The sequence below is a fragment of the Bombus affinis genome, chromosome 15, assembly GCF_024516045.1.
Source record: "Bombus affinis isolate iyBomAffi1 chromosome 15, iyBomAffi1.2, whole genome shotgun sequence".
Taxonomy (NCBI): Eukaryota; Metazoa; Arthropoda; class Insecta; order Hymenoptera; family Apidae; genus Bombus; species Bombus affinis.
Window position 1 is genome coordinate 3,607,250 of NC_066358.1, and position 25,751 is coordinate 3,633,000.

A 25,751-nucleotide genomic window follows, 5' to 3' on the forward strand; every position below is an offset into this window, starting at 1 on the left:
CATTCTCTATCTAATTCGTTGGCATTTCCATCGATCGATGAGAGACACTGCACGCGATGCTTCTATTAATTATGAATGATAACGTAATAAAGTAGGAAGTAGATCTATAATAAAGATAATACAGCAGTTCAAGTGCTCGTGATTTATATGATAATTAATTCGCAATGAAACACGTACGTATATGTTAATAAAAAAGTTTATTTCAAAAACAATTCTCCATCTTCCCCTTTACTCGCAGTGTTTATCGCGAATATTACAAATTTTTAAATATTACACATTTTTCCAGTGCCTACTTTAGCGCTAGATTTCAGAGATGACAGTGCAAGTCAATTCTTTTTTTTTTTACAACACACGTTCCGTGCTTTTTATATCAGAACACGAACTTTACCTTCTCTGTATTTCTTCCCTTTTTCTCTTTCGTCAATTTTCTTCGATGGAAGAACAACATTAAACAGAACAGCAGATCTTATTATGAACGAAGGTGAACTTGATCTTATGGGAATCCGGGTTGTCCGGGACGTGGGCAGATGCGAATTCCACGGGAGATTCTGACGTCAGCAAGATTATGGAACGACCAGATACAGAAACGGTTAGGTTTTACTCATTAATTAACCCTGAAATGCAAATGTTGCCATTTCACTCATATATGCTATCCCATTATCACGATACGATATTTATTGCATTGTAATTTGAATGTATGTAAACGATCGAAGAAATGGTCCGCTCCTACTTGAATGAACCTTTTATTTCATCCGTTTAAAGAATTAAAATCATTAATTTCAAAATGTTTTATCCCGTTTAAAAAAAGTCACTCGTTTGAGGATTGATTTTTCGATGTACGTATCGGTCGTCATTAGACGATCATAGTCAATACGGTCTTAATTAATAATTAAAAATAATTAATTCAATGACGCCTGTTTAGGAGACTGAGGAATGCTACCCGGTGCAGAAATACCACGACGTTCGACGAAAACAGGGTGAATCGCATCACGATTTGAAACACAAGTGTTGTTTAAAGTGTAACCAGCCATGGACTGAGGTGGGGCCATCGGAATTTGGAAGGAGGCGTAGAAGAACAAAAGATCAGGTGCAACACTGTCCTTCTTGTCACTGTCCGCCTGAAACAGTGAAATATTCGATCGGAAGAACAAAGTACGTTTAATTGGCCGTTGTACCTTACAAAATTAGAACGATTCCTTTTGCTAGCTGTTCGAAAAACATGGATGCGGTTTTGAACGAGTACGAACACTTGTTGACGACTCCGACGAGTCAAAAGTTCAAGCATCAAAGATCTCAGAGCAACTCGCTGTCGCCGAGATTATACGCATCGTCGCCTTGCAGCAACGCGGCGTATGCTCATTATCATTCGCGGAAAAGGCAACCGAGCAGTCATCGACGTCAATGTAGGAACGAGCAGGAACAAGTGCTTTCAATTATGAAGAACACGCTACATTCCGGTGGCAACGATCACGACAGTTTTTATTGCGAATATCCACGGTCTATGAAAAACAGCTATAAGAAAGAGGGCTACTGTATGAAGAACGGTGATCAGGTAAAGATACTTGTTATTGGAGACTGCGGCTCTTTATGCATTTATGTTGCATTTGCATATTACGCTTGTGATGTATAAAAGGTAAAATAAAATATCGCAAGTAAAGTACTCGTTATAAATTTTAGTCGCTGCGCAATTGCTATTGCCTTGCCGTTTCTTTAATTGCATTTATAGAACTATGACTTTATGTAAATACATCCGCAGTCTAATTAGTGTAACTGAACATGTCCAAATTTCTCGAAGATTAACACGTTTTCGAAATAGGCAATGACAGGAATTATGAAGACCATAGACGTGGACAGCGAGACGATGGAACAGTATATGCGACACAAAAAGGAGCGCATTTTGAAGTCAGAATCACGAACAAGAGAGAGACACCACGTTGATAAAGTGAATAGGATAAACGCGGATGAAAGATACGACTTAGGAGGACATAAAGACGACGGCTGGTTATACACTAAGGGTAAATTGAGATTCAATTTATCCAAGCACGAGAATGAAAATAAAATAGAGGAGGAAGGTTTGGCTGAGGATCGGAACCTACAGGGGAACAACAGATCTAGCGTGCAACCGAATAAACTTTCTATCCTAAAAGGCAGCAGTTCGCAGACTTCGTCGAAAAATAAAAACGTCGAAGATGTGGTGAGTCTTTCTTTAATCGCCGTACTTTTATTCTCAAGTATGAACATTCTATCGAAGCTATTTCTTCGCCTTTCAGTCCAAGCATAAAATTCCGACAGTCGACGCGAACGGTTATTCGAAAGAGGCAGATTTGTCAAAAGGAGCCGAGATTTGTAAACCGTGCCAGCGAACCGTTGTTCAACAGAATTCTCCTCGCAGTCCTGGCAAAGAATCGACCAGTAACTCTGAAGAAAGTAGAGACGAAAGCTCGTGTTGCGAATTAGTTAAGGAGGAAGACGAAGAATCTCCTTCTAGGAAGAGTATTTACGCAGGTGGAGATCTCGATCTCGATCTTGATCTTCGTGCGACTAAAAGTTATATCGTTGATCTAATCGATCGGGTTCTTAGCAAGAAATTCGCCATCTCGCCGGGTCAGCAAAAGGTTTTCATTCGATTTCAAATGATTCGATAAGCTAAAATTTGTCCATTATTTTTCTCTTCTTTTTTTCTTCTTCAATGCATCTGAACATACTTTTCATCGCGTTTCAGAACATAGAATCGAATCGAGAATTAACGGAACAAGGATTCTCCATAGAAATAATACGTGCGTTGCGTGATGACTGTTGCGAGATATTTGCAAAGGATCTGTCCAGCCATCACGAAACATCGGCTGAATGTATAAAACGCTTGAAAACCCTTCGATCGAAACACATGCAACACATTCAGGACGAGTTTAAAAAGCTGTGTGATCTTCAAAAGTTTCTAGACGAGTATTCACCGAGGCAGTCGTTACCCTCGTTTCATTCACTTTCGGGTGCGATCGAACAGAGGGTGGAGGAACGACAGCAGCAGCAAGCGCAACAGCAACAACAACACGAAGAGAAACAGAATTTGGGTACGATATCGTGAAGATTTCAAGGGTCGATTTAATGGCATCAAATTTTCACGATTAAATAGCTCTCTATTATCGAAGAGATGCATTTCTATTCAGCATTAGATATAACGCAACGAAAGAAATAGATTTTTAGTTTACTACTAGTACTGTATATCGTCTATTTTTTTACCGAATTATTCGAGTTTGAAAGAACATAAGATTTTATTAATAAAACGCAGATGAATAAAATAAAATAAATATATTTCGATATATAAAGAAATAAATACTTTTAGAGCGTTGGAACGTTACAAACTTAACATTGGCGACAGTTCTTCAAATTCTTATCAGCCATTTTCTATCCTAAATCCATAAAATAAAGCGATCCATAAAGGAAGCGCGTCGATGTCTTTTTGGCCACAACTTTCTTCTTCCTTCCTTCGGGTTTTTCATCTTTTTTTACAGTCCCTTAAAATCTCCAAACTCACTAATCGTTCTCGTATACAAAAACTTGCAAAGGTTCTCCGTATACAAAAGTTCCATATACAGTGATATTCAATTTTAAAATCTCGTATTATCCGGCATTTTCACAAAGTAAGCAACTTTATCCTCAGCGACTCTGTAATTGTGGATCCATCTAGATCCTTTCCTAAGGCTACCATCTATTCCATCCTTCCACACTCCTGCAGGCAGATAAACTTCTCTCTGTCTGCTACCGGAATAAAGTACGGGCGCTACTATAAGTTCCTCTCCCACAGAAAATTCATCAACGACAACGTGACAGGCTGGATCCGCAGGATCTAACATCCACAAGGGTCGAATTATCGGTAGACCAGTGTCAAGTATTTCCTTAGCGTATTTCTTTAACAACGGTGTTACTGTCTTTTGCCTTAAGGTCGTCAACGTCTTGGCTATTTCTAACACAGATTCGTCCGAGTATTTGCTTGGTAAATGAGTGAAGCGTATCACTGGTAAGAACGTAGACAGCTGTAACCATCTGATGTACAATTCTTTGTCCGGTAAATTCACTTCAAAGTCATTATCAGGATTGTTGTCAGACATGGGCAGGGCCACGTCTCCTCCAACAGCACCCGGCATAATGAATGGATAACCAATCATTCCATAGGTCAAAACTGTTGGTATGACAGTCTTGATGGCCTTCCACGAGGAAGAGAATGGCGGAAGGGAAACGAATACTGGCGGTCGTGGCCTAGAGATCGCGCCTGACACACCCATCACTGGCACGGATCCCAATATCGATTTTGTGAATATCGTTTTGTAATGATCCGGATTTGTCAGTGGCTGCTCGCATTTGTAATAGTGAGGCATGTCTTGCGCTGTGCCCAAGTCAAGGTAGAACGAGTCCACGTGGTACTTCATGATCAATCTTTCGAGCTTGGACTGCAGCCAAGGTAGAGTTTTATTGTTCGTGATATCTAGGACACCCACGCTGTTACTCTGCTTGTACCTGTAAACAGAATTTCGTATCTTTATATAATCGTATTTACTGTATTATATATATATGATTATACATATGGCAATATATAATCCGTTGGACTACTTTTTGTCGACTATTCTATTTTTACCTAGTCAAAGCGGGTATTCTCGGATCGCTTCCTCTCTCAGAGATCAATAATCGGTTGGTCACCGCGTCTTTAAAATTGATAGACTCCGTAGATATAAACGGCTGTATACTGAACACGATTCTAAATCCTCGACGGTGAATAATATTAATCGTTTCTTCCATCGACGGGAATCGTTCCTCATCCAACACGAAGTCACCTGGACTAGGCTGCCACTCCTCGCTCAGCAAAACGTGTCCCTGTTTCAAGAAGCCCAAAGCTATTACGTTGTCCGTGTAATTGTAAACCGCTGCTTCACTGGTAGGTGAAATTTGCCAGACTGGTTCAGACAACAACGAGTGAACCGCGTTCAACTCATCCGGTTTTAAACCGTCCCACAAAGACTTCTCAGCCATGGAAGAATGCAAATTCTTCATATTATCGGTAGCACAGATTGTGTAGTTTAACTGAGGCAAAGGTGTCAGATGATTAATATACGCGAAAGCATCATACTTCGCTTGCATACAGAAGTTGTTGCTTTTGTTTGCGTTAATCGACACGTAAAGTGGAGTTTCTGGATCAACCAGTACGGTAGCGCCTTTCGAGTTTAAGAAATATCTCTTGAGTACATTTCCAAAAGGATGTTTGGTAATGTCACCGGTAATAAAAGGACTTAAATCAAGTCGTCCACGTTCGAGAGGATAAGGCATATTCTGTACTTGGCCACCACCGTACCAATGGCCTCTTTTTTGCGACCAATCGAAGCAATCTTTGGGGTTGTAGTGAGGGTTTAAACTTTGCCAAGTAACGTGGTAACAGTGCATGTCCGTGTGTCTTGTGTGAGCGAGATATAGACGTGCTTGTTGAAGCCACTCCAGGCAAACAGAGTCTTGCTTCTGGTGATGAGATAGACAAGGAAATACTCCGGTCTCTGCTGGTATACCCTCGCCGAGTCTCGCTGCGATCACTTCCGTTCCGGTGCTGCTGTATACGTGCATCACTCGTTTGTTCTTATTGAAGCTAAAAATGACAGATTTAAAACATTTATTTATCGAGGCTTTCAGATACTGTAGCGCAATTTACACTGCCGGAAATTTCTATTCTAAAAATTCATCAAAATGATAATTGTATTCTCTAATATGCCATAAGTTTGATGCGTGACAGAGTATGAAGTTACGCAATAGAGAATAAAAATATACAAAAAGCACCATAGAAAGACGATGTAGAGAATATACAAAACTGTAGAAAATATCGGAAGCGTAGAACTCGTTGTAATATTTAAATAAATCTCTGCTTTTGTTTCTTTACCGATCATAACAAAGACATAAATTGGCATAAATATCCGCAGTCTGGTAATAAGAATATTACATCTTCTTGCTTACCTAAATTTATCGAAATAGGCCCGTTGAAGGACATGCTGCGTGTAATAAATATGCGCAAATCCTACCAGGAAGACGACACAGAGAAACAATATACCGACGAAAGCTCGAAGTCTAAGAACAACCATCGAAACAAACGTTTAAACTCTAAGTCAGAAATTACCATAGGTAGTCACGTTTCTCAAACTTGTTTACCGATAATCGGCGTTCTGCCTCTTCTTGCTACTGCGTAGAGCTTGAGGAATCGACAGCTGAAGTTTTTCCTTGAGCAAACTGCTAATGCTGTTAACGCTCGTTATCGTGGAGTTGGCGCTCTGCCCTCCAGATAGTTCCATCGGATCGTTTCCTAATTTTTTATTTATCATTGGAGACATGGTTCTGCCTTTCCTTCGAGGTGGAGCTTGCAACGGTACTCTAAACAATCACAAAAGGAAATATGTAAATTTTCTTCTTTCAAATGAAATATCTAAAAGAGGCAGCAAGCTTTACTCTCGTTTCTTTTTTTATAATACCTTTGCAGAGATACCGCACTGCCAACGTCGTATCTTGGCATCATTTTCTGTTCGAAACTTCGCGAGAACGATTATTACCGACGTTTGACTCTCATGGAATTTATCGTCGAATTAATAAACGATGGAAACTAAAACTGTAGCTTATTCGATTTCGCGTGCCAAGTGACTGCTAGAAACAAAGCGAGCGCGCGGTAAGCCTTAAAGTCTCGACTGCAAACACTGCGTTAATCTCACCAAGTGCATCGTAAATTACACGAAGATACGCAACAGTGTACACGTAACACAAAGTACGCGGAAATCTCTTGGTGTTAAAGGCTGTTAATGGCCAAATACCGACTGACTGGCAGTCTGGTGCGACGATTGGGAGAGTCTCGATCGTACTCTTAGTGCGATAACCCTGAAGCGATATAAAGAAGGTCGAATCCGAAGATGATCCTCACACTGAGCGCACATAATTCTACGAAGACACGAATACTGGTTTTAACTAGTTAGACAAAGGATTTACATGTGATGTGATAAATATTAACGACAATGTTTCAGGAGTGTTCCTCTCTCCTTTTCAAAGGCAGTTCGGATTCGCGGTGTTTAAGATACGATATCGTTTTATGATTACTTTACTATATGATTAATTATTGTTTTGCTTATTAATTTTATATGCTGAACTTTTTCCTACGAAATAAATATTTATATTCGTCTGCGAGCGTGTGTATTTTTGAATAAAAATGCGTATAAAAATTTGTAAAACCTTGTACCGCAAAATTGGGTTCGCTTACTATGTCGTATCGATAATTATAATATTTTATTAGTCTTGTCATTTTTTTACGTTTGGAGGGGACGATTTATTAACGTGTGATCGTACTTAAAAGACTCACGGGATATTTATCAGCCGAATAAAAAAAACTTACTTGGCCAACTCTTCGTCATTTGCTTCTTCCTCGGTCTCAGAACCGAGCGGACTTCCATTGGGCGTCGAACCGCTGTTGCTGAACGTCACGCTGCTGCTGTCGTCGCTCTCCGATCTCGTGAACTTCGAGGCGGTTCCCTGCGAAAGTTTGACCACTCGTGAACATCGAACAATCCTGGGAAAATCAATTTGATGACAAGTAACAAGAAGAGAAAATTTAAATCGTTGTCACGTTTCCTGTTTTATCGTTTCTTCCGTGACCTTACTCGTTTAAACTCTCGAAATGTCAAGTCACGATGAACAACGATGGAAAGTGAGACCTGCTGCTTCGAACGACACTCGTGAACTACTCTCACGGAAACGTAGAACGGCATAGCACAGCACAGTACGGTGAATGCATAGGTTGACGATGGTAAACATTACGTAATCATCGAGAAATCATACTTTTTCATCGACAAATCGCAACCGACTCAGAAACCGAAGCGAAAACTTTCGGAATTGGAAAAATTATATGTAATTCAAAGATAATTTTTATACCAATTCCCACCATGCGATATTTGTAGCAGGTATTAAGCTCCGGAATAAAGAACAAACCTTTATCACATCCAGTTTTAGATTCTCAGATAATGCTCTTTTCAGAGAATAGTGAGATATAGAATAGATAGAACTGTATTTATAATCCTTGACATCCTTCACATGCATAGAGAATACTGTCTCGATCATTTATGCGAATAACAAATACATACTACTATACATATTAAAGGTTTATCGTGAATAATACAGATATAATGCAAATGAATTATTCTTCACTGGAAGAAACCAGTTTCCAGCTTCAAATTCCTTCAGTACATTTAATAAACATATATACTGATAATTATGACAGAATGACGACAGTTAACGCTGTTGTTAGTACCTTTGCTGGGCTCGCACTGTTATTGATTATTCACAGTGAAGTTTAACACGATGTTTGATTTGCGAATATTAGAAAGAGACTGTGTATATGTTTAAGCATTTATTATTGAATCCGTGAGAAACAAGTATCGTCTTCTATTCAACTTCTCCACTAACATTATATTCTTCGAACTTACCTTTTGTCTATCGATTCGTAGATCCTCCATTTCATCCAGATTACTCGGCATCGAAATACTCGTTTTACGAATTCGATTAGCTAGTATCGTGGGATCGATTGTTCCAGTACTCTTGTCATTCGGAACTTTTATAGTTTCCGTAATTTTGTCTGTGGATGTGTTATGTCCCGCCACCTTCGATGTATCTAGAAACCATAATTATTTTCTCCTTGTTATGTTGTATTTCTCTGAGAAATAGAAATATTAGAATCGTAACTTTTATTTGCGAGTATAATTGAGTATGATTTCAACGCTATAAGAGAGAAATATTACGAATAAAATACTTATACTTATTTAAAGAAGTCATTGTTTCTACCGAATTTCAAACTAAAAACTATATTTTACTACAATCATCGATACTCGATCAACAGTGTTACCAACGTTACTTTGTTTACGATATTATTGCCTAAATATCAACAGCTCTAACCTCGATAGAGTACGTTTTCTATTATACCAAATGAGCACAATCGACGAAGAAAATTATTAGAAAACGGCTGACAATCTTAAATGCCACAAAAATGTGCGATTGCCCTGCGGATAAAGAGGATGGTAGCATAAAGGTGCCGGAGACAGTGACGCTTTTCAAAAAATGTGCAAAATCGTACCGTCCAACGAAAGACATAACCGAACCACCGAGCTGTGATACAATTTCGAATAAAGATATCTGGAGTACTGTGGATTCTTCGCAATCGGATCATAGATGTACGATATACGGATCTCCAAAAGGATCACAGTCGAGCTCAAATAGTTTTAGCACTGATTCCAAAGTGGTAATTTTATTCTCGATTTTTCATAATCGAACAAAACGTTTCGTCAGCTACACTACTTTTCACATCATGTAGTACAAGTTCGTCGATTCTGGGGAATGCGAGTGTCTCGGTGAAGCAGAAGAAGAACCATGGCATCCACCGATATTCAGTTACGAGCCCTGCGTCGAGGAAGAGGAAGTCGAAGAAAGGCCAGACATCGAGTGCACGTTGGCAATTATAAAACCAGAAGCAATAATCTATAGAAAACAAATCGAGCAACGAATATTCGAGGAAGGCTTCGAGATTTATCAAACACGATGGCTGCAGCTCACGCCAGAACAGGTGTCCGAGTTTTACTCGGATAAATATGGACAGCTAAATTTCGCACATCTTGTTGCCTATATGGCATCAGAGCCTATAATCGTTCACGTTTTGGGGAAAAAATGCGCTGTTCATGAGTGGCGATTGCTCATGGGTCCGACGAAAGTAATTTATAAATAGGTTCGACCGTCTCGAAAATATCTCGGTTAATTCTTCAATTACATTTAATTATAGATTACATTCAATTATTTCAGGTCACGGAAGCTCGTTTGTATTATCCTGATAGTATAAGAGCGAGATATGGTAGAAGAGGCGAGGATTTTAAAAATGCTGTTCACGGAAGTAACACTCGACAAGAGGCTGAGAAAGAAATTCATTTCTTCTTTCCTGATTGTATAGATTCTGTAGTTACGTGTACTTTTTTCTTTTCCTTTTTTTTTAATCATCGATCATTTCGTTTGTTTGTTTCAGTCATAGTCGAGCCTCTGCTGAAGAATCAAATAGCAGTGGATTACTTGTGGGAAGTACTTAACCCTGTACTCGTAGAAGCACTATCAACAGTAAGAGAAACAACTTCTAGGATACCTTTTGTCAAACCTCAACGATTACACCAGAAATTGATAATTTGTGAAAATTCTTTTACACAGTGTTGCAAATTAAAACCTGCAGATCCTGTCCTGTGGCTTGCCAATTGGTTGATTATGAACAATCCGAACAAACCGAAATTGCCGCAAGATCTTGCCATGATTGCATCGTGAATATCGAGATTTATATTTTATACTTCCGAAGACTCTGTTGTTTTTCGTAAATTCTATTTTTCTGATATTAATAAACTACGTTTTATCTCACCTACTGTGATATTCTCCTTCTGAGGTTCGTGACGTTGACATGGCGCTCTTTTGTTTATTGTCCTTCTTTGCGTTCCGCTTAAAATGGGACTGTACCTTGAGAAAGTATCATCGCGTTAATAAATCATAACGACATGTTACAACTCCACCGTCATATCTTTTTATTAATACTAGTTATAGTCGTTCTATCGATATCGGTACCTCGAAATTACTAAATTTTGCACAACATTCACAAGCTGTTCGTCCTCAAAAATTCCGTGGCCGAGCGTTTCGTTTTCTTTGGTTAACGTGCACTGTTCCTCTTCGACATTTCCATCAACATTCACCGCAGAATCCTTCGGTCTACCTCGTAAACGCTCTCCTTGTTCACGCGTAGAATCACAATTCCCAGTGTGACTCACAGTCGGTAAATGAATCGTATTCGACGAGTACAAATTATTCACTTTATGGACACGATTTATTTCGTCCAATCGTGATCCCCAAGTGGAACTCCTACACCCAAAAAATTAATCCGTAATTCTGACGACTTTTCGATCGACGTATTATTCGACCGAAGAACGTGAGTGAAATCGAAATTGCGTTCTACCTAGGGCGTTCTTCGTTCACGAAACGCACTCTTGCTACTGTTCCGCCGCTCTGCTCGCCATCGAAATCATTGCACGTGATTTCCGGTGTCGTGCCGATTAATCTATTGTCGTCTGGAATTTCCAGATCGTCCCGGAGGTTACCGTTTCTTCTCGAACTCTTCCCTTCGTTCGACACCTTCTTTCTCGCTGGTTTTTCCGGTGTTTTCGCTGGATAGTATTTTCCTCCACTTGGTGACCTTCGAAGTATAGGGAAGATAAGGTTATTATATCGTTACCAGCGCGTGAAAGCTTTACAGGGTCGTTTCGTCTATTCCCGAAAATTAGGTCTAGTTCATACTTCGTATGCTTTATTCCCAGAAAGCTAGATTTAAATACTACTAAAATATAAATTATAGAATTAGACTTAGATCGTAGAGAGCTTCGTACGTCTTATTCCCAAAATCTAAATCCGCGTTATAAGGAATGTCGTATATTTTGTCATCAAAAACTAGGTCTAGACCGTAAAGAACGTTTTACAGGTATTTCTGTCGAATTTTCCCGAAAATGGCAAATTTAATAGTTTTCGCGATTATTCTAAGTTAAAGATGACGATCTGAATTTAATCGAAAAGAGATGGTCGTCGATCCCTGGCGTTAAACGAAGGCAATCGTTTTACCTGGAAGAGTGCCAAGGATCCACCCAGGTGGGTTCCCCGGAGCTGGTTTCAACAGCTCCGCCAGCGGGAAGATGTTCCACCACGCTGCTATGTGCTGGCTTGTACCAAGGTGACGGGATCCTGACTATTCTACCAGGGGATAAAGATTCCTCTGGCTTACTTCCGCTCTGTTGTGGCAATAAGAATGACAGGGAAACGCCTGGTCGTTCTGCCAAGCCGACTGGATCGACACTGGCTACACTGACGTCCCAGGGATCGACGATGGAGAGCAATACTTTCTGCGCAAAGAGAATAAGGATGGAGAGTATGTCGGAGGGAAGAGGGGCAATCAGAAAAGTACCGTCACGGGAGTTGGCTAGTTAAAGTTGATTAAAGTTATGTCGTGGTACCGTCAGTTGAGCCAAAGTGAAAAGAAGAGGATCATCTCCAGACGGTTGCGTCGTGGCGAGAAATCTTCGTGGGATCTTTCACGGTTGAGCAAGGGAGGAACGTAAAGATTTATCGTGTCGTTGTTACTCAAATATTAGAAATTGATAAATTTCTGGCTTTTAAATCCGAGTGTAAAATGTGATGAGCTTCGAAATCGACATTCGTGAAACTAAAAATTCGAAGGTTTTTTTCGTTACGCATTTATAATCGCACTCGAACAAGCTCGTTAAAGAGAAATCAAATTATGGTATTTACACTCCGTTAATCATCGAAAGTGGCATGGAGCTGACAGTTCAACGTATACGAATCATTCGAATTACATAATGGAAATTGATAATGGCTTGGATGTCGCGCGCGTGCTATTTTCTTTCCTATTTTTAATGTACCAGCCAAAGTTTAAATCGTCGCTTGATTTTCTCATTTTTTTTTTTTTTTTTTTTTTTGAGAAGGTTAATTGTAGCTTCCGAAAGATAAAAGTAGTTCTATCTCGGCAAAATCGTAGGCAGATTTGTTCGAGGATAAAAACGAATCGGACTCAAGATGGAAAGTTGAATTAAAATCCGATTAAATAGGATATTTGAAAGGAGCCAATATTAGGTAATTAAGTAGTATAAAAACAGAGAGATTGGCGTGTTGTATTTATTCGCTACACTGTAAATGTATTTGCGAACTGTACATCGAGCGGTGTAGTCGGTATTATCAAGGGGACCATATCTTGTTTACGTTCGGCGGAGCAACGAACAGAACTTTAAACAAACTAGACAATAAAACGATTAAAAAAAAACGTGCAAAGATTACATGTACGGTTTAAATCGCCGCGATTAGCGAATGAACAATTTTCTTAGATGCTCGTTTGTTACTTCGCTATTGATACACTAACATTTGATAAGAATAAAAGGAAGTATTACTTGTTGAAGATAAAGCTACATACATTGAATGCATGAGTCAGATTCCTCGTGATCCACGATAGATGTTTCAGCCTCTTTTCTCGTTCTACGAGACAATTCGTGTTTCCCTGATGTCATATTAGAATAGCATAATTGACTGTTAATTGCAAGATTTAACGACTACCGTTTCTTTTCTTTTCTTTTGAAATAAATACATTTTAATTCAACAGACCGAATCATCATTACAAAAGCGTTGAAAATTTGCACGAAAAGAGTAGCGACGTTTGGGACGACGTTCCTCCGAGTGACCGCCATTGTTTCACGTTTCGTTTACGATTCAAATCTCGTGGATTTCGTGAAGACAGGAAAACAAGGAGAAAAATTAACGACGATGATCTCATTCGCACGGTTGATTCGTTTGCACGCAGAGATGCGAGTTTTCTATGAAATTAGGTTAACAACTGCAGAAACAGTAAGATAACTTTCGACCTCGAACGAACGATCGAATTATAACTCGACACAACAGTAGCAACACAATGTTTTATCCTTTCCTCGAACCGTTCCGAGTCTGATTACGATGAGTTTTGATACTTTCCCGTGATCATTTCTTCGAAAAATTAATTATAATTTACACGATATGCCAATACTCTATATCTCGCGTTTAGTCCGATACGTAACATGCAAAGTATCGACATCCTATAAAAAACAAAATCAGATTTTTCACGTAATAAGGACTTTACGGACAAAGTTTAATTCAATCATGCAACTCTGTTATGCAAGCGATGATTTTGAAGGCCAAGGAAAATTGTTGAGGTAACTAAGAAAGGCTGTGTTGAGTCCTTTGTCGACAAATATCACTGGCAGCAAACTCAAAAATAGTTTGTCAAATTAGTTTCTATCGATCTATAATCCTTGATAATCGTTCGATTTGTCGTACAACGATATTAGATAACGTGTTTCAGAAAATACAGTGTCTGCAAGTTAATTTGAGCACGTAACGGAAATTCAAACAATAGTCGATAAATCCGTGAATCAGGACTGCCGATCAGGCTAAAATAAAATAAGATCGTAATAAATACGGAGTGACAGTATCGTTTAAAATATTTATATTTGTAAGTTTCGTGTTATTTCCAAATAAATTTGTCATGCTTCCACGTATTCGGACATACGTTATAGTACTAAAGAAAAGGGGCTAATTAGAAATGCTAGATAACTCGCATGACGTCAGTAAGACTATTTAACAGGAAGCGATAGAATTCTTAAATAAAGATGATTTACGATAACTAGTAATTTAAATAGATTTCATTACTTGATAGAAGCATTCTGTAATTAGAGAACATTACGATTTATCATTACTATTTATCATGGCAATTCAACGAGTAAAAACGCTTACAGTAAGAAGGTTGTTGCTTTATACGATTCTTTCATATCGTTTCATCTTTGCAAATGTTATTATTAAATGGGTCGGCAAAATCGAACGCAGCTTTGAAATGGTGTAAATCAATGCGTCAATTGTTGAGCAGTGTCAAAGTTGCATAACACTTTGGTCTGTTCGCACAATGAATTTTCAATAAACTACTGTACTTGTATATATTCGTTATACATATTGTATATAATTTCAAGATACAACTGAAAAAGGACGAGGAGAATAATTAGAATGAAAAGTATTAAAAAAATCACTACCGAACATAACATTTAAGTCTTAAGATTCCCTGAAGTTGATCGTCCTTTTACGCGATCGAAGAAAAATTTCATAAAAACGCAAAGAAACGGATTCGCGAGGAAATAAACCTAGAATGTAATTTTGAGAAAACATACGCGCAACTTTCACGAGGCGTTTAAACGATTCTTATCGCTTCAAAGGCACGACGCGGTTCTACTAGAAAAACTATTAAAATTGTTATCGATCACGTTGCTCGAAATACGTTGCACTGCGCTGTCGAGAAAAAAAGTAAATGGAAAAAGACAAGAAAGATGTTCACTCACCTTTTGATTGTCGGCTTTCTTCCGTTTCTTCTTTAATCTCTCCATTATTCTGGATCGAACGTTCGAACCGGTTGATCGCAGGCGATTATCGAGCTTTCGAGCCTAAATTATACCGCGTACGTTGAGACGATTAGATGAGAGAACCTCCACCTTCGAAGACAGGTGGTTTTAGACTGATCTTCCGTTCCTTATATCGGCAACCACTTAGCGATATCTTCCGAGACCGCGTTCAATGTATCGGTAACGCGTTTGCGCGCGTATAAACACTCACCGATTTGCAAGCGTTCACTAATACATAAAAATTGAATACCGCATACTTGCATATATACAAGATATGTCCCTCTTTCCGCCCACGGACAACTGATATCGATAAATCCCGTGAGTGACCAAATCGGAGCGCGTGAGCGAGCGTGTTTACGCCGCTACCGATCGGATACTAATACAGTTCGTGATCCTTCGGTAGGAACTTTATATTTCCCGAGAAGACGGCTCGCAGTCACCAAGGCGGCCCATAATCGCGAAATAAAAATTTCTTTTTTTAAATGTTCGTGACGAGTTCTACGCGGCCTCTGGCATCGAAGGAGAAGAAGAAGATCGCGTTCGTAGGTATCTTTTTAAGGGAAAGCTTGTGACGAGCTCATGGAAGAAGAAAATTTCGAGCATCGAGGAAAGGGCTTGTTGTATAGTGATTAGCGATTAGTTTCGAAGAAAGTCGGGAAAGATTTGGAACGTATCGATCTCGCGAGTGTTGTCACGGAGCTGTTCGAAAGAACGTTATTTGAAAACGAATCTGTGCAACTATTTGTTTTTCAACTCGGGCATCGTTATACGACGCGCAAAATCACGGCACAATTTATTACATAAGCGACATTGTATATCCAGCGTAACCTGAAATCTGCGAAATTATAGAGAAGTAATAATTCCATGAGCTTAGCTATGTTATCGAGCTGTGCAAAAAAATATCAGTATCAATAAAGACGGATGTTGTAATGTTCTCTGTATTTTTTCTTTTTTTTTTTTTAATTTTTCTTCTTTTTTCGTAATTTTATTTTTCCCCGATTCTTAACAAGATGATCCGAAAACAAATCCAACAATATCAACGTTAATCCGAAATACCAGTTTTACAGCAAAAGTCGCGAACTAATAGTACATGATAAATTGCTTGGAGCATTTGTTATTACGAGCTACGATTATACATAGTACCTTAATTAATGTCTAAAGAGTTAATTGTAATGATATGGTCTTACTGTAATAATAATTAAATTAAACTACCTAATTCGTCATCCAATTTTACAGACTTCTTTTTAACGTGATTATTAATGAAGTAATTAATAACTAACCGCCTTCTTTTTTGGACGTACTGTCCCCTTATTAGAGAAAAGAAATAACATATCTTATATTCTTCGATAAAAAAATACTACTGGGCAACGATAAATAAGTAGAACTAATAAGTGAATAAACTTGATGATTTTCGCACAATACAATTACATATAGTATAAATAAATATAGGCACGCGATAACGAACATAAATCAAATTTAGTAAATAATTTTCACATGCATGCTCTAAAAATGTAAAGCTAGCGGTTCGGAGCAATGTAACTTGGACGTATATTTCTTTGCTTAATATCCTTTCTAATTTCTCTCGAAAATATTTCTATCGTCATGATTTACACGATTTACATGTAACGACATAACTTCGTCAGAAATATTGTTGCCGCAAAACACATAATTGCTTATACCGACGCTACCGATGAAACTCGAATAATTAATTATTTATAATTACTTCATCGATTAAAGAAATAATATATCACAAAAAAAAAAAAAATATAAAAATCCTACGGCCGTTTCTGCCAATCGATGCGACCTTCGGCTAAAGTCTATTAATGGTATTTTAATACTTGTTCGGTACTTCGTGTACTGCGCTTTCACGAATTATAAACTTAAAGCAGTAAATATTCGCGCAGGTAACGCCTAATACGACCAAGCTACTAGTATTTATAGATTTTTGTTGGAAAAATTGAAGGAAAACTCATAACTTAAAACAAGAGGTAATCGTATTGGCGAAGTTACAAACCATTGCTCGATGCTTGAATTATAAGCAAACTTCGTAACATCGTGATACTACAATTTTCAGTTCCGAGCCTCGAGAAACCGAAGGTCCACCTTCGTTCGTCTTCGTTCAAATATAATTACGGGCGAATTTTCAACAATAACTTGCAGATCATTTTGCACAGTTCCCATATAGTAGAATTATTGATAGGATAAAAATCAAAAATCGTCATTGTGTACTTCCCTGATTGATCGATCTATATGAGCGGAACAGATACATATATACATAAGTAGATTTATATTTCAGACGTACATATTTATATATCTGATCGGATAGTACTGTGTTCAATGCGTGAAATTCCCATAAAAATAATCAAAACTTCCCTGCTTAAATATTGTACAGTATTGAACGATAATCAATCACCTTAGATTAATTCGATCAATTGAACTTGAATTATCAGAAATCTTCGCGAACAGAACATTTGTTTCATTTAAACAAAAAGGTTCTCATTATTCTTACGGCACTTCAAGGATTATTACTCTTAATGCTACTAACGTTATCTCCCACTTCGATATCCTTAGGATAAACCATTCGGCTTCTGCTGCCTCAAAAATCACGCGCAATTCATTTCGAATAAAGTTTAAAAACATTAACGATAGTTATACATCTATTTCTATAATTATTATCTGCCGAGGCTTCTCTCGTTGTTGAACAAACGAATCGTTCGGAACGGAAGTGCGGAAGATCGCAAAGCCTATCGATGGAAAGCAAGTTGAAGAAGGAGACAAGGAAAAAATAGAGAGACCATAACGTCGAATGTGGTGTTCCTAGCGATCGATTGGTTCCGAACAATTCGCTGTTCCATCGGTTAACACGACGAACAGGCCAAGATGCTTTAAAGGTTCATCAGTGTATTTACCGATCTTAAAGACGCTAAAATTATTCATATATAATCGTTTCGTTCTTATTATCTGTATCTTCTTTAACAATGTCACTGAGTATTATCTTTCTTTGCTCATCTGCTATGGCGTTCTACCCATGTCTTTCTTTAACTTTTAACGTTTCTCTTAAGTCTTATTTATATTTGTGGGATCTTGCCGCTTGTTTCTTCCATCGTTAAATCATCGTTACCTGAAGTTTTATCTTTAGACAAACGTTTACACACGTTACGAATGTTGTCTTCGTATAATGGAGGATAATGAAGTGTATTTGTTTGTGAATTTAACGATGAGTTCAACGTCTAAGCACAGCTACGGTTTTTAAGTTGGATCGCGTCTCGTTTACAATCTCTGGTATACGTATATTCACCATTTGTACACTACCGGCGTGCGATTACACGAGATCGGATCGAAAACAATTTTTACTTTATACTTTTGCATTTTTAATAGTAAAAATATAGCTTCGGGAAAAAGTAATCTGTGCTATCGTTCAGACCACTATTACGCTTACTTTACACACATGATAACATGAACTGGATATTGGGAAAATCTCTACTTCGTTATCAAGTACATACAACCGTATACGTAGATGAAAACAGATTGGAAAAAAATGTAAAAAGAAAAAATGAAAAAAATGCGCACAGAGTATAAAGGAAACTAACCCTTAAAAGATAATACTTGTTGGTTAAGTTTATATACTCATAAGAATTCAACGAACAAAAGTTGGCGATACCTATTAGGCTAGTAGAAAGGAACGTCTCGTAATTCAATGATTCTCTCGATCGAGACCGAAAGTTACGTTACACACGATGAACGATAGGCCAATGAATAGGTTCATCTATTCGTCTGGTGTTTTAGTATGATACTATAGCAACAATATCTTACATAGAAAGTAATGCGATCGCTCAGTATTCTTCCCTTTCTAACTAAAGTAGCGCAATCTACGATAGAAGTGTTATTAGCTAGAGATACAACGATACGTTTACTCCCATCTGATGCTGATGTTTGCTCTTTTGTTTAGAACAAAAGGAAAATGTTAATTTTCTAGTAGTACTTTTCGTATTTGCAATACTATTAAAAGATCGTACACTAACACGTAACAGATGCACTGTGTTAATAGCATCGTGAAACTAATGAAACAGGAGTCTGGCGTGATTAGGGTGTCCCGTTAATTTTTGAATCGTCTTAGAAAAGTAATCCTAATAAAAAAGTTCTTGCTACAAAGATAAGTGAATTGTGTCCGATGAGACGATACCTTTGCTATTATGCACCATACACGTTTTTTAACGCCGCACGTTACCTCATTCTCCTGGATCGTCCCACTTTGCTTCTTCGGCTATTCGGTCAAAACAATCTGACAGGAACGTGTACTGCAAATAAAACGTAATATATTCGATCGTAAATATGCAAAATAGTTTGATTAAATCGTAACGATACAACAAGAAAAAAGAAATGGAAAAGACAGATCATGAATAATGTAACAGCGTCCTCTCACAACATATCACCTGTACATAGCGAGTAAACAGATTATTAACTATGATATTATCATACAACATCCAGGTAAAAATAGAAAGTAAAGAACGACACGTAAAACAGCATTGCTCTGCTATCAAAAGAAATGACTGCAATCAATGTACAGTAACACGTTTCAGTAAGTTATTGAAATTCATCTTTTGAATAAGAAAAAAGGGGAACTCACTACTTACATAAGGTGTGAAAAGCTTTAGCCAACGCGGTGGACGGTTATCTTGGCGCGTGTATTGAAAGCAGAACGCCATTCCTTCTTCGTCTACCTCCCATCGAGTAATGGTGTTCCAGTGAAATTCAACGACTTGAGATTCCAAAGTGCCGTCCTCCTTCGCTGCGTGTAGCTTAAATGCCGGTGTTCCAACAGCGGGAACAACGTGTCCTTCCTTTCGTGAGTCGCACGCACAATGAGGGAACACGATATCGCCGTAACCGCTCAATTCTTTCGCTAGTTTTAGGTACTACAAACAAAAAGATAAGAAGGGAATGTGAATACAAGACTTTTGAAACTGACGAGGGTACAGCACATATTACATAGAAATAAAAGGTCGCTCGTACCTCGTGTTTCCTCGACGCGTCTTGCAATGCTTTCAACTGATACAATCTCTCGCCGGCCGTAATGTGTCCTCTGTTAACTTCGTCCACAGTTTGCCAGAAGGTCCAGGTTAATGCTTGCTCGTTGAGTGGTCTATTTACATTGAAAAGCCACCTTCTTATTGCTAAACACGTCACACTGGCGGTCGAGTAATTTTGAACGTACAAAGTATGAGGATGTTCATGGGGTTGCAGCTTTCTTTCTGCGAAACGAATGGTATTCTATTAAAACGAATGACATCTCTGGATATATTACAGTAGTTAACAATAGACCTTGCCACACATCCATATTTTCCAATGAAGCGCTTTTTATCAGATTCTACAGTTCATTTTTAATATATTCATATATTCATTTAATATATTCCTTTCATATATGTACTTTGATCTAATTAATTATCATGTAAATATTATAATAAATACAATCGTGTGTCAATACTTTTTTGTAGCCACTGTATTAAATAATTCGGTCTATTGAATTTACATCCAAATTACGTACCGAAATTATATTCCACGATCTCGAAAAGATAAAAGTATTTCGCGGTTTCCGCGTCTAGTCCCACTCTACTGCAAACTGCATCGTATACGTCACTGACAGAGGCAGCTTTAGCAACCGTTATGGTAACAACCTCGCGATCCGGCAATAGTACTTTTAAATCGACAGCTGGACCTTGATCCCCATCCTCTTCGAGTCTATCGGCCAAGAATTCTTGCATGATATCGCTTTCGGCAATTACACGCACGGCGCAAACCTTCTCCAAATACTGTTCTAACCCGCGCCTTCTCGCGTCCAGTTGAAGCTCGCTCAATCTACGCACAAGTATGACAATCTTTACATATAAAAACACGTCAGACGTACAAGTCGAGCCGAAAAATTCGGAATTTGATGTGGATATCATACTGAAATGGCCATTTTCCTGGTAGCTTAGGGAAGTTAAAACCGATAAATTCCTTCTTCAGTGCCATATGCAGTGCAGCGAATTCTCGATAGCGTCGAGAGCACAAATGTCTGCCTGCCATGTGAACGTTGAAAACCACATAACGCTCATGCTTCCTCTCGCGGACGTGATAATCCGGCACGCTGATAGGTAGAGATCGCTTCTCGCTGTAGTCCACCGATGCATAACTAGGAGAAAGCGTAATCGACCGATATAAATGCGCGAAAAGCGAAAACAAGAAATCATTTAATACGCTTGAAAATCTATCGCAAGATCTTTAAACGCTCCAAAAGTCTCGAAATCTTTAAACTCATTGACATACAAATTTTTTCGCACCGGACGATCCCATCGCCTGATAGATGACTGTGCATGTCAATAGATCGAGAACTTAAGAATCCATCTTTAAGAGATCATAGAAGATTTTAAGCACCTAAGTCTCTCTAAAATTTGAAGATTTTATCTCTTAAAGAGACTATCACGATAGATCGTAAGGCAACTTGCGTACCTTAAATCTTCGAAAGGTTCTAACTTTTCCGCTTCCTGCGGCGTAACGGAGATAACAGTCAGCGTTAAGACATCACCCCCTGACTTGATCAAATCCACCACTTGCTTGTGGGTGGCTCCCTCGACGTTCACATTGTTTCTGTAACAAGACCAAGTCTTTATCTTCCAAAAAGTACATCTACAAATCATTTCACACATCTTTCTTTTACCCTGCCGTGATTGCTTTGAACCGCGAGTCAAGATTCGGCCCGCGACGTCCACGATTTTCCATCCACTCGCATTGAACTGCAGTGACATAACACGTCAACATTTTATAGTTTTATCACCACGATATCGGGAAAAAGTTGTCAACTGTTGCAAAATCAGAGCAGTGACTTGTTACGCTCTGTTCAGACTACACTCGAAGCTACACAGCGAGGAAAGAAAGCAAATGTTGCGGTTTCTTTCCTTCTTTCTTTCTCTGCCCAGTCGCGATTCCGTGGCTAGTTTTGACTTTCACAACTAAAAGAAACACAGGAGGAAAGGAAGGAGGAAAACAGGTGACCAGCCTTGGTCGAACTTCGAATTCCACACGTGAAAGGACGACTGTTATTGGTCGCGAGAGGAGGCACGACTCTGCGATCGATTTGCGATCTACACTCCAGCTAAGCATAAACAGTGCACTTTATACTTATCCCTATCGACCTCGTATCCCCCCTTCATCTTAACTTTATTTTATTATCTTTGATTTTGTTGCGAACTGGGTTGACCAGATAATGTCACGCGTTGTAAACGGAAAAAAATTACTACGCTTCTGATTATTAATATTCTTGTCGTATACGATGACTTTTCATCGAGGATCAATTAATACAGCGATCGGCGAAAGTATTTGAATATCTTCCATCGAAAACCTTTATGCATATATTGCGTTAAGAATCAAGAGTATAATTGTTAAGCTCGAGTTTTATCAATTTATTGCGAGAGATAAACTTTCTTCGCAACTTTCCTGCCATGGGCTATTAATAGACTCGTACGACAATGCGAGTATATTTAATGAGAGTTGCTATTTTTACAGCAAACCGTTTTTCAGGTGTTCTGCGCGTCTGTCCCGGATAAGTATCGGAGCAACAGAAAATCGCCTCGCTTCTCTTACGATTTAGCACAATGTAATTTGACCTGAGCATACTGTAATGTAATCATTGAATGGTAAGGGCGACTAACATTGACCAAAGATAAAAATAGAATTATCGAAACTGATTTTAAAATGTTTTATTATAATATTCTAGTCAAGATTGCTTGAAAAAAAAAAAGAAGAAAAGAAGGGAGAAGAACAGAAGATAAGGAAATGGATTTGCCAAGATATATGGGTCTCGATAAAACTATCGTTTTGTTTCTTTATCGCGTGCTACTTTTCTTACGACGCAGTCTGGTCGAAAGAGGATACCAATCATGTAAAAATGTACGTAATCGTGTAATATATAATTGCCAGGAATTACATAAACGTAAACTGCGAAACTCTTTGCTTTTTCTTTCCAGTTTAATCTCGCAAACGACCGAATACTTCGAGCGTGCTAAAAACGCTCCAAGATAGGATTTAATATACTCATCGTTGATTGATAACTGACGACGTTTACAATTATCAACACGCGATACTATCTGCATTGCATTCACGGTTAATCGTACGTTGACCTTATCCGAAAGAAAAATAAATCCTACAGATTTGATCACCAATTCAATTCTATTCGTTTCCATCAAAGGCTTTCAGTTCTCCAGGCTTTAATCGACACAGTCGCGGACGTAATTGAAGGGAAAGCTAAGCAAGCAAATCGCGATGAATTCGCTGAATGAACGATAACACGGTAGTACTCAGTGTTTCTCCAAGTGTCGCAGAATCGATCATTCGTCAAGAAAAAAATCACATACACGTAACGTGTTGCAATTTCTTTAAAAATATCGATAAAATTCCTTTATCGAGAGTTCTTGTTATTAATCGTCATTATGATCACGTTACTTTTCCACAATATTTTTCGCACTTAGCGCAAGATGTAACGTAGAAAAGAGGTCATATACATATATCTGAATGCCAAGCGTATTTACATTTATCGGTATGTCAACCAAACGATACATTTCAACAGGAGCGAGATAATCTGCTCTTACGATGAAAATGTGAACTAGTTATCTATTAGTCAGTTACCAAACACAATGTCATGACAAACATGAAAGAGTAACAGCACGGACGAAGTATGCATAACGTACGGCTAATATACATCAGGAAACTTCGTATTTCATCGATTTAGAACGGTGAATTCGAGAAATTGTATTTGTGGCAATAGCTAAGCCGCGGATGTTTATGCATTTCTGAAAAATTTAAAGACGTACAAATCTTTAGACTCTCTCTATATGTAAAATGTAAAAATATGTAAAATATGTAAAATGATCTCTATATGTAAAAAAAACATATAACATATTCAAAGCATAGTGTTTCATATAACGTTTAGCATTTGAAACAAATTATCACATAGATTTTACTTTTTCAGTTAATAATGTAACTAAATTTGCATAAACACTGGTGGTCTAGTAATCACTGAAGTTACAAAATATCTAGTGCCGCATCGCGTGAAATAAATCATTCATCAATGATCATTATTTGCATTCTTGTACAAACAATTACGTCTGCGTAAAATTAACCCGTACATAATACATTAAACAGACAATAATAAATAACTTTGCGCAGTTATTAAAGAGTTTCGAGAAAATTCAACGTTATGTTTATTTACGAATTTCTTATTCTTCAAATTTACAAAACCAAGCACGAGATCTTGGCCTTCTTTATTAAATTAAACTTAGATATTAGTAATACGATAACTACAAACATTAGCCTATGGACTAATTGAATAAAGCATGTAGCGTTTCTTCATACCAGTTGTTCATTCATATAATTACTCAGCTATTCCAATGAAACCGGTCCAGGTGCAACTAGTAAAACAGATTGCAGATATAAACGGTATCAGATGAATCGATGGCAAAAATAAGATTGTACGTGAAGAGATACAGGAACTGAAGAAATATTTTTTCCACCGACTCTCTTGAACCGTATCTGAATATTAAAAAATAAATATTACGTATATACAAATTATATAGATAAATAAAGTATATATAAACTTCCTACGTTGAACAGTTAGGAAATTATTCCTTACAGATTAGATGATATCGTTATTTCTTACTCGTATCCACCTTAACAACTGATACGGAATTATTTCTAACACCCTACTCTTTTGTCCACATTTCCTGGTATTACTTCCAAGTTTCGTTTAAAGCTTTGCGGTTTTCTTCTTTTTTTTCTGAGGCACATAATCGCGTCGAAGAAACACCCGTTTCGCTCTAATTTAATATCGTGTCCTTGGCGGCTGAAAAGTCCATCCACGAGATCGCCACGCGTACGTGTAACCACTTGTTAGAAGCCGTACAAGGGACAAATCTTCTCAAGCAAGCTTCGATGCTTGATGAAGCTAGCGTATCGAAGAGAAGAATGAAATTTCTAAGTCGACCTTGTCTCAATTTTGCGTTAATTGTATATAGGTATTTCGCTAAGCGAACGTATTAACTCTTTATGTCATCGAGTTGCTTTCTACAGAATTTACTTTCTACTCTAATTACCATCGTCAGCGTGTGTGTAAATGATAAAAAAAAGGTTACTGTAAATAGTAGATATAGGTACTTACTTACGTGATTAACGTCTGATTTCTCGAGTTGGTTCAACTAAGTACAGTGACCTATTGCGCGTACTCGAGATAACGAATTAACTAATAAACCTTGATACATTTTTCCCTGGGAACAATGTCTTCTGTTAATCTTCCTTGGACAAAAACAAAGTCACAAAGCACAAACTGTTTACGTCTGGGAATCGCGTGCTTATACAAGTTTTGTTTTCATAACGATAGTTATATACAGTGACTCGTGTGAATATTTCAACATCTATAGGAATGTTTTACAAATGCATTATATATGTTACGCGAAACATCTTGAAATTTCATTAACGCTATAGTGAGACACGAATGTCATTAATGCAGTGATACAGACATGATCAAATTTGACACAAATCTGGAAGTGTACGGAAAAAGTTACAAGATATTTTTTCCAAGTATATATTTTACAGAGATCGTGAAATTATTTAGACAATTAATAATTATCCAGTATTTGATAGAAACGTCTTTAACACTTATTATATATGCCG

General features: G+C 37.9%; 4 protein-coding genes and 1 long non-coding RNA gene across 12 annotated transcripts in view; 3 read left to right on the forward strand and 2 right to left on the reverse strand.

Moving 5' to 3' along the window:
- On the forward strand, positions 1–3,364 carry LOC126924957 (uncharacterized). Its single transcript, XM_050740031.1, has 4 exons — positions 1–1,552; positions 1,817–2,194; positions 2,271–2,615; positions 2,723–3,364. The coding sequence occupies exons 1-4, from the start codon at positions 1,220–1,222 to the stop codon at positions 3,080–3,082; spliced, it is 1,416 nt and encodes a 471-aa protein (XP_050595988.1). The 5' UTR covers positions 1–1,219; the 3' UTR covers positions 3,083–3,364.
- On the reverse strand, positions 3,292–15,139 carry LOC126924923 (myogenesis-regulating glycosidase). 3 transcript variants are annotated; one of them, XM_050739925.1, is made up of 11 exons: positions 14,991–15,139; positions 11,689–11,966; positions 11,033–11,269; positions 10,648–10,938; positions 10,448–10,542; positions 8,490–8,674; positions 7,403–7,539; positions 6,181–6,399; positions 5,989–6,099; positions 4,631–5,626; positions 3,292–4,512 (listed from the first exon to the last, which is right to left on the reverse strand). In XM_050739925.1, the coding sequence occupies exons 1-11, from the start codon at positions 15,033–15,035 to the stop codon at positions 3,606–3,608; spliced, it is 3,501 nt and encodes a 1,166-aa protein (XP_050595882.1). In that variant the 5' UTR covers positions 15,036–15,139; the 3' UTR covers positions 3,292–3,605. The 3 variants fall into 3 exon arrangements, with proteins under 3 accessions (XP_050595882.1, XP_050595883.1, XP_050595884.1); XM_050739926.1 differs by lacking the exons at positions 11,033–11,269; positions 11,689–11,966; positions 14,991–15,139 and having other exon boundaries at positions 10,452–10,542; positions 10,648–10,797; XM_050739927.1 differs by lacking the exons at positions 8,490–8,674; positions 10,448–10,542; positions 10,648–10,938; ... (1 more) ...; positions 11,689–11,966; positions 14,991–15,139 and adding an exon at positions 7,668–7,796.
- LOC126924963 (nucleoside diphosphate kinase homolog 5-like) lies at positions 8,905–10,446 on the forward strand. Of its 3 annotated transcripts, XM_050740046.1 has the most exons (5): positions 8,905–9,298; positions 9,371–9,763; positions 9,853–9,991; positions 10,070–10,158; positions 10,246–10,446. In XM_050740046.1, the coding sequence occupies exons 1-5, from the start codon at positions 9,047–9,049 to the stop codon at positions 10,354–10,356; spliced, it is 984 nt and encodes a 327-aa protein (XP_050596003.1). In that variant the 5' UTR covers positions 8,905–9,046; the 3' UTR covers positions 10,357–10,446. The 3 variants fall into 3 exon arrangements, with proteins under 3 accessions (XP_050596003.1, XP_050596002.1, XP_050596001.1); XM_050740045.1 differs by having other exon boundaries at positions 9,853–10,158; XM_050740044.1 differs by having other exon boundaries at positions 9,853–10,446.
- On the forward strand, positions 11,988–24,439 carry LOC126924982 (uncharacterized). 3 transcript variants are annotated; one of them, XR_007713762.1, is made up of 4 exons: positions 11,988–12,300; positions 22,608–22,723; positions 22,804–22,976; positions 23,054–24,439. It is a non-coding gene; the product is annotated as an uncharacterized LOC126924982 (long non-coding RNA). The 3 variants fall into 3 exon arrangements; XR_007713760.1 differs by having other exon boundaries at positions 11,990–12,178; XR_007713761.1 differs by lacking the exon at positions 11,988–12,300 and having other exon boundaries at positions 23,054–23,196; positions 23,275–24,439.
- LOC126924949 (sorting nexin-27) overlaps positions 12,530–25,751 on the reverse strand; it is a 16,041-nt gene continuing 2,819 nt past the window's right edge. Inside the window, exons 2-8 of one of the 2 annotated variants that reach the window (XM_050740006.1) lie at positions 21,540–21,677; positions 20,998–21,222; positions 20,596–20,906; positions 20,064–20,302; positions 19,685–19,966; positions 14,991–19,348; positions 12,530–12,874 (exon numbers count right to left, since the gene is read on the reverse strand). In XM_050740006.1, coding sequence (XP_050595963.1) covers positions 19,280–19,348; positions 19,685–19,966; positions 20,064–20,302; positions 20,596–20,906; positions 20,998–21,222; positions 21,540–21,677 — 1,264 coding nt within the window. In that variant the 3' untranslated portion in view covers positions 12,530–12,874; positions 14,991–19,279. Of the gene's footprint in view, positions 12,875–14,990; positions 19,349–19,684; positions 19,967–20,063; positions 20,303–20,595; positions 20,907–20,997; positions 21,223–21,539; positions 21,678–21,747; positions 21,875–25,751 lie in introns of those variants that run through there. The other variant, XM_050740007.1, reaches the window with a different exon arrangement.

Excerpts from the sequence above, each read along its gene's own strand:
- LOC126924963 (XM_050740044.1), top strand. The coding sequence starts at position 9,047 with ATGTGCGATTGCCCTGCGGATAAAGAGGATGGTAGCATAAAGGTGCCG. Across the intron at positions 9,299-9,370 it reads TTAGCACTGATTCCAAAGTG|TACAAGTTCGTCGATTCTGG; the intron begins GTAATTTTATTC and ends CACATCATGTAG. Across the intron at positions 9,764-9,852 it reads TGCTCATGGGTCCGACGAAA|GTCACGGAAGCTCGTTTGTA; the intron begins GTAATTTATAAA and ends CAATTATTTCAG.
- LOC126924957 (XM_050740031.1), top strand. The coding sequence starts at position 1,220 with ATGGATGCGGTTTTGAACGAGTACGAACACTTGTTGACGACTCCGACG. Across the intron at positions 1,553-1,816 it reads GTATGAAGAACGGTGATCAG|GCAATGACAGGAATTATGAA; the intron begins GTAAAGATACTT and ends TTTTCGAAATAG. Across the intron at positions 2,616-2,722 it reads TCTCGCCGGGTCAGCAAAAG|AACATAGAATCGAATCGAGA; the intron begins GTTTTCATTCGA and ends ATCGCGTTTCAG.
- LOC126924923 (XM_050739925.1), bottom strand. The coding sequence starts at position 15,035 with ATGGAGAGATTAAAGAAGAAACGGAAGAAAGCCGACAATCAAAAG. Across the intron at positions 11,270-11,688 it reads GATCCTTGGCACTCTTCCAG|GTCACCAAGTGGAGGAAAAT; the intron begins GTAAAACGATTG and ends TATACTTCGAAG. Across the intron at positions 6,400-7,402 it reads AATGACGAAGAGTTGGCCAA|AGTACCGTTGCAAGCTCCAC; the intron begins GTAAGTTTTTTT and ends GTGATTGTTTAG.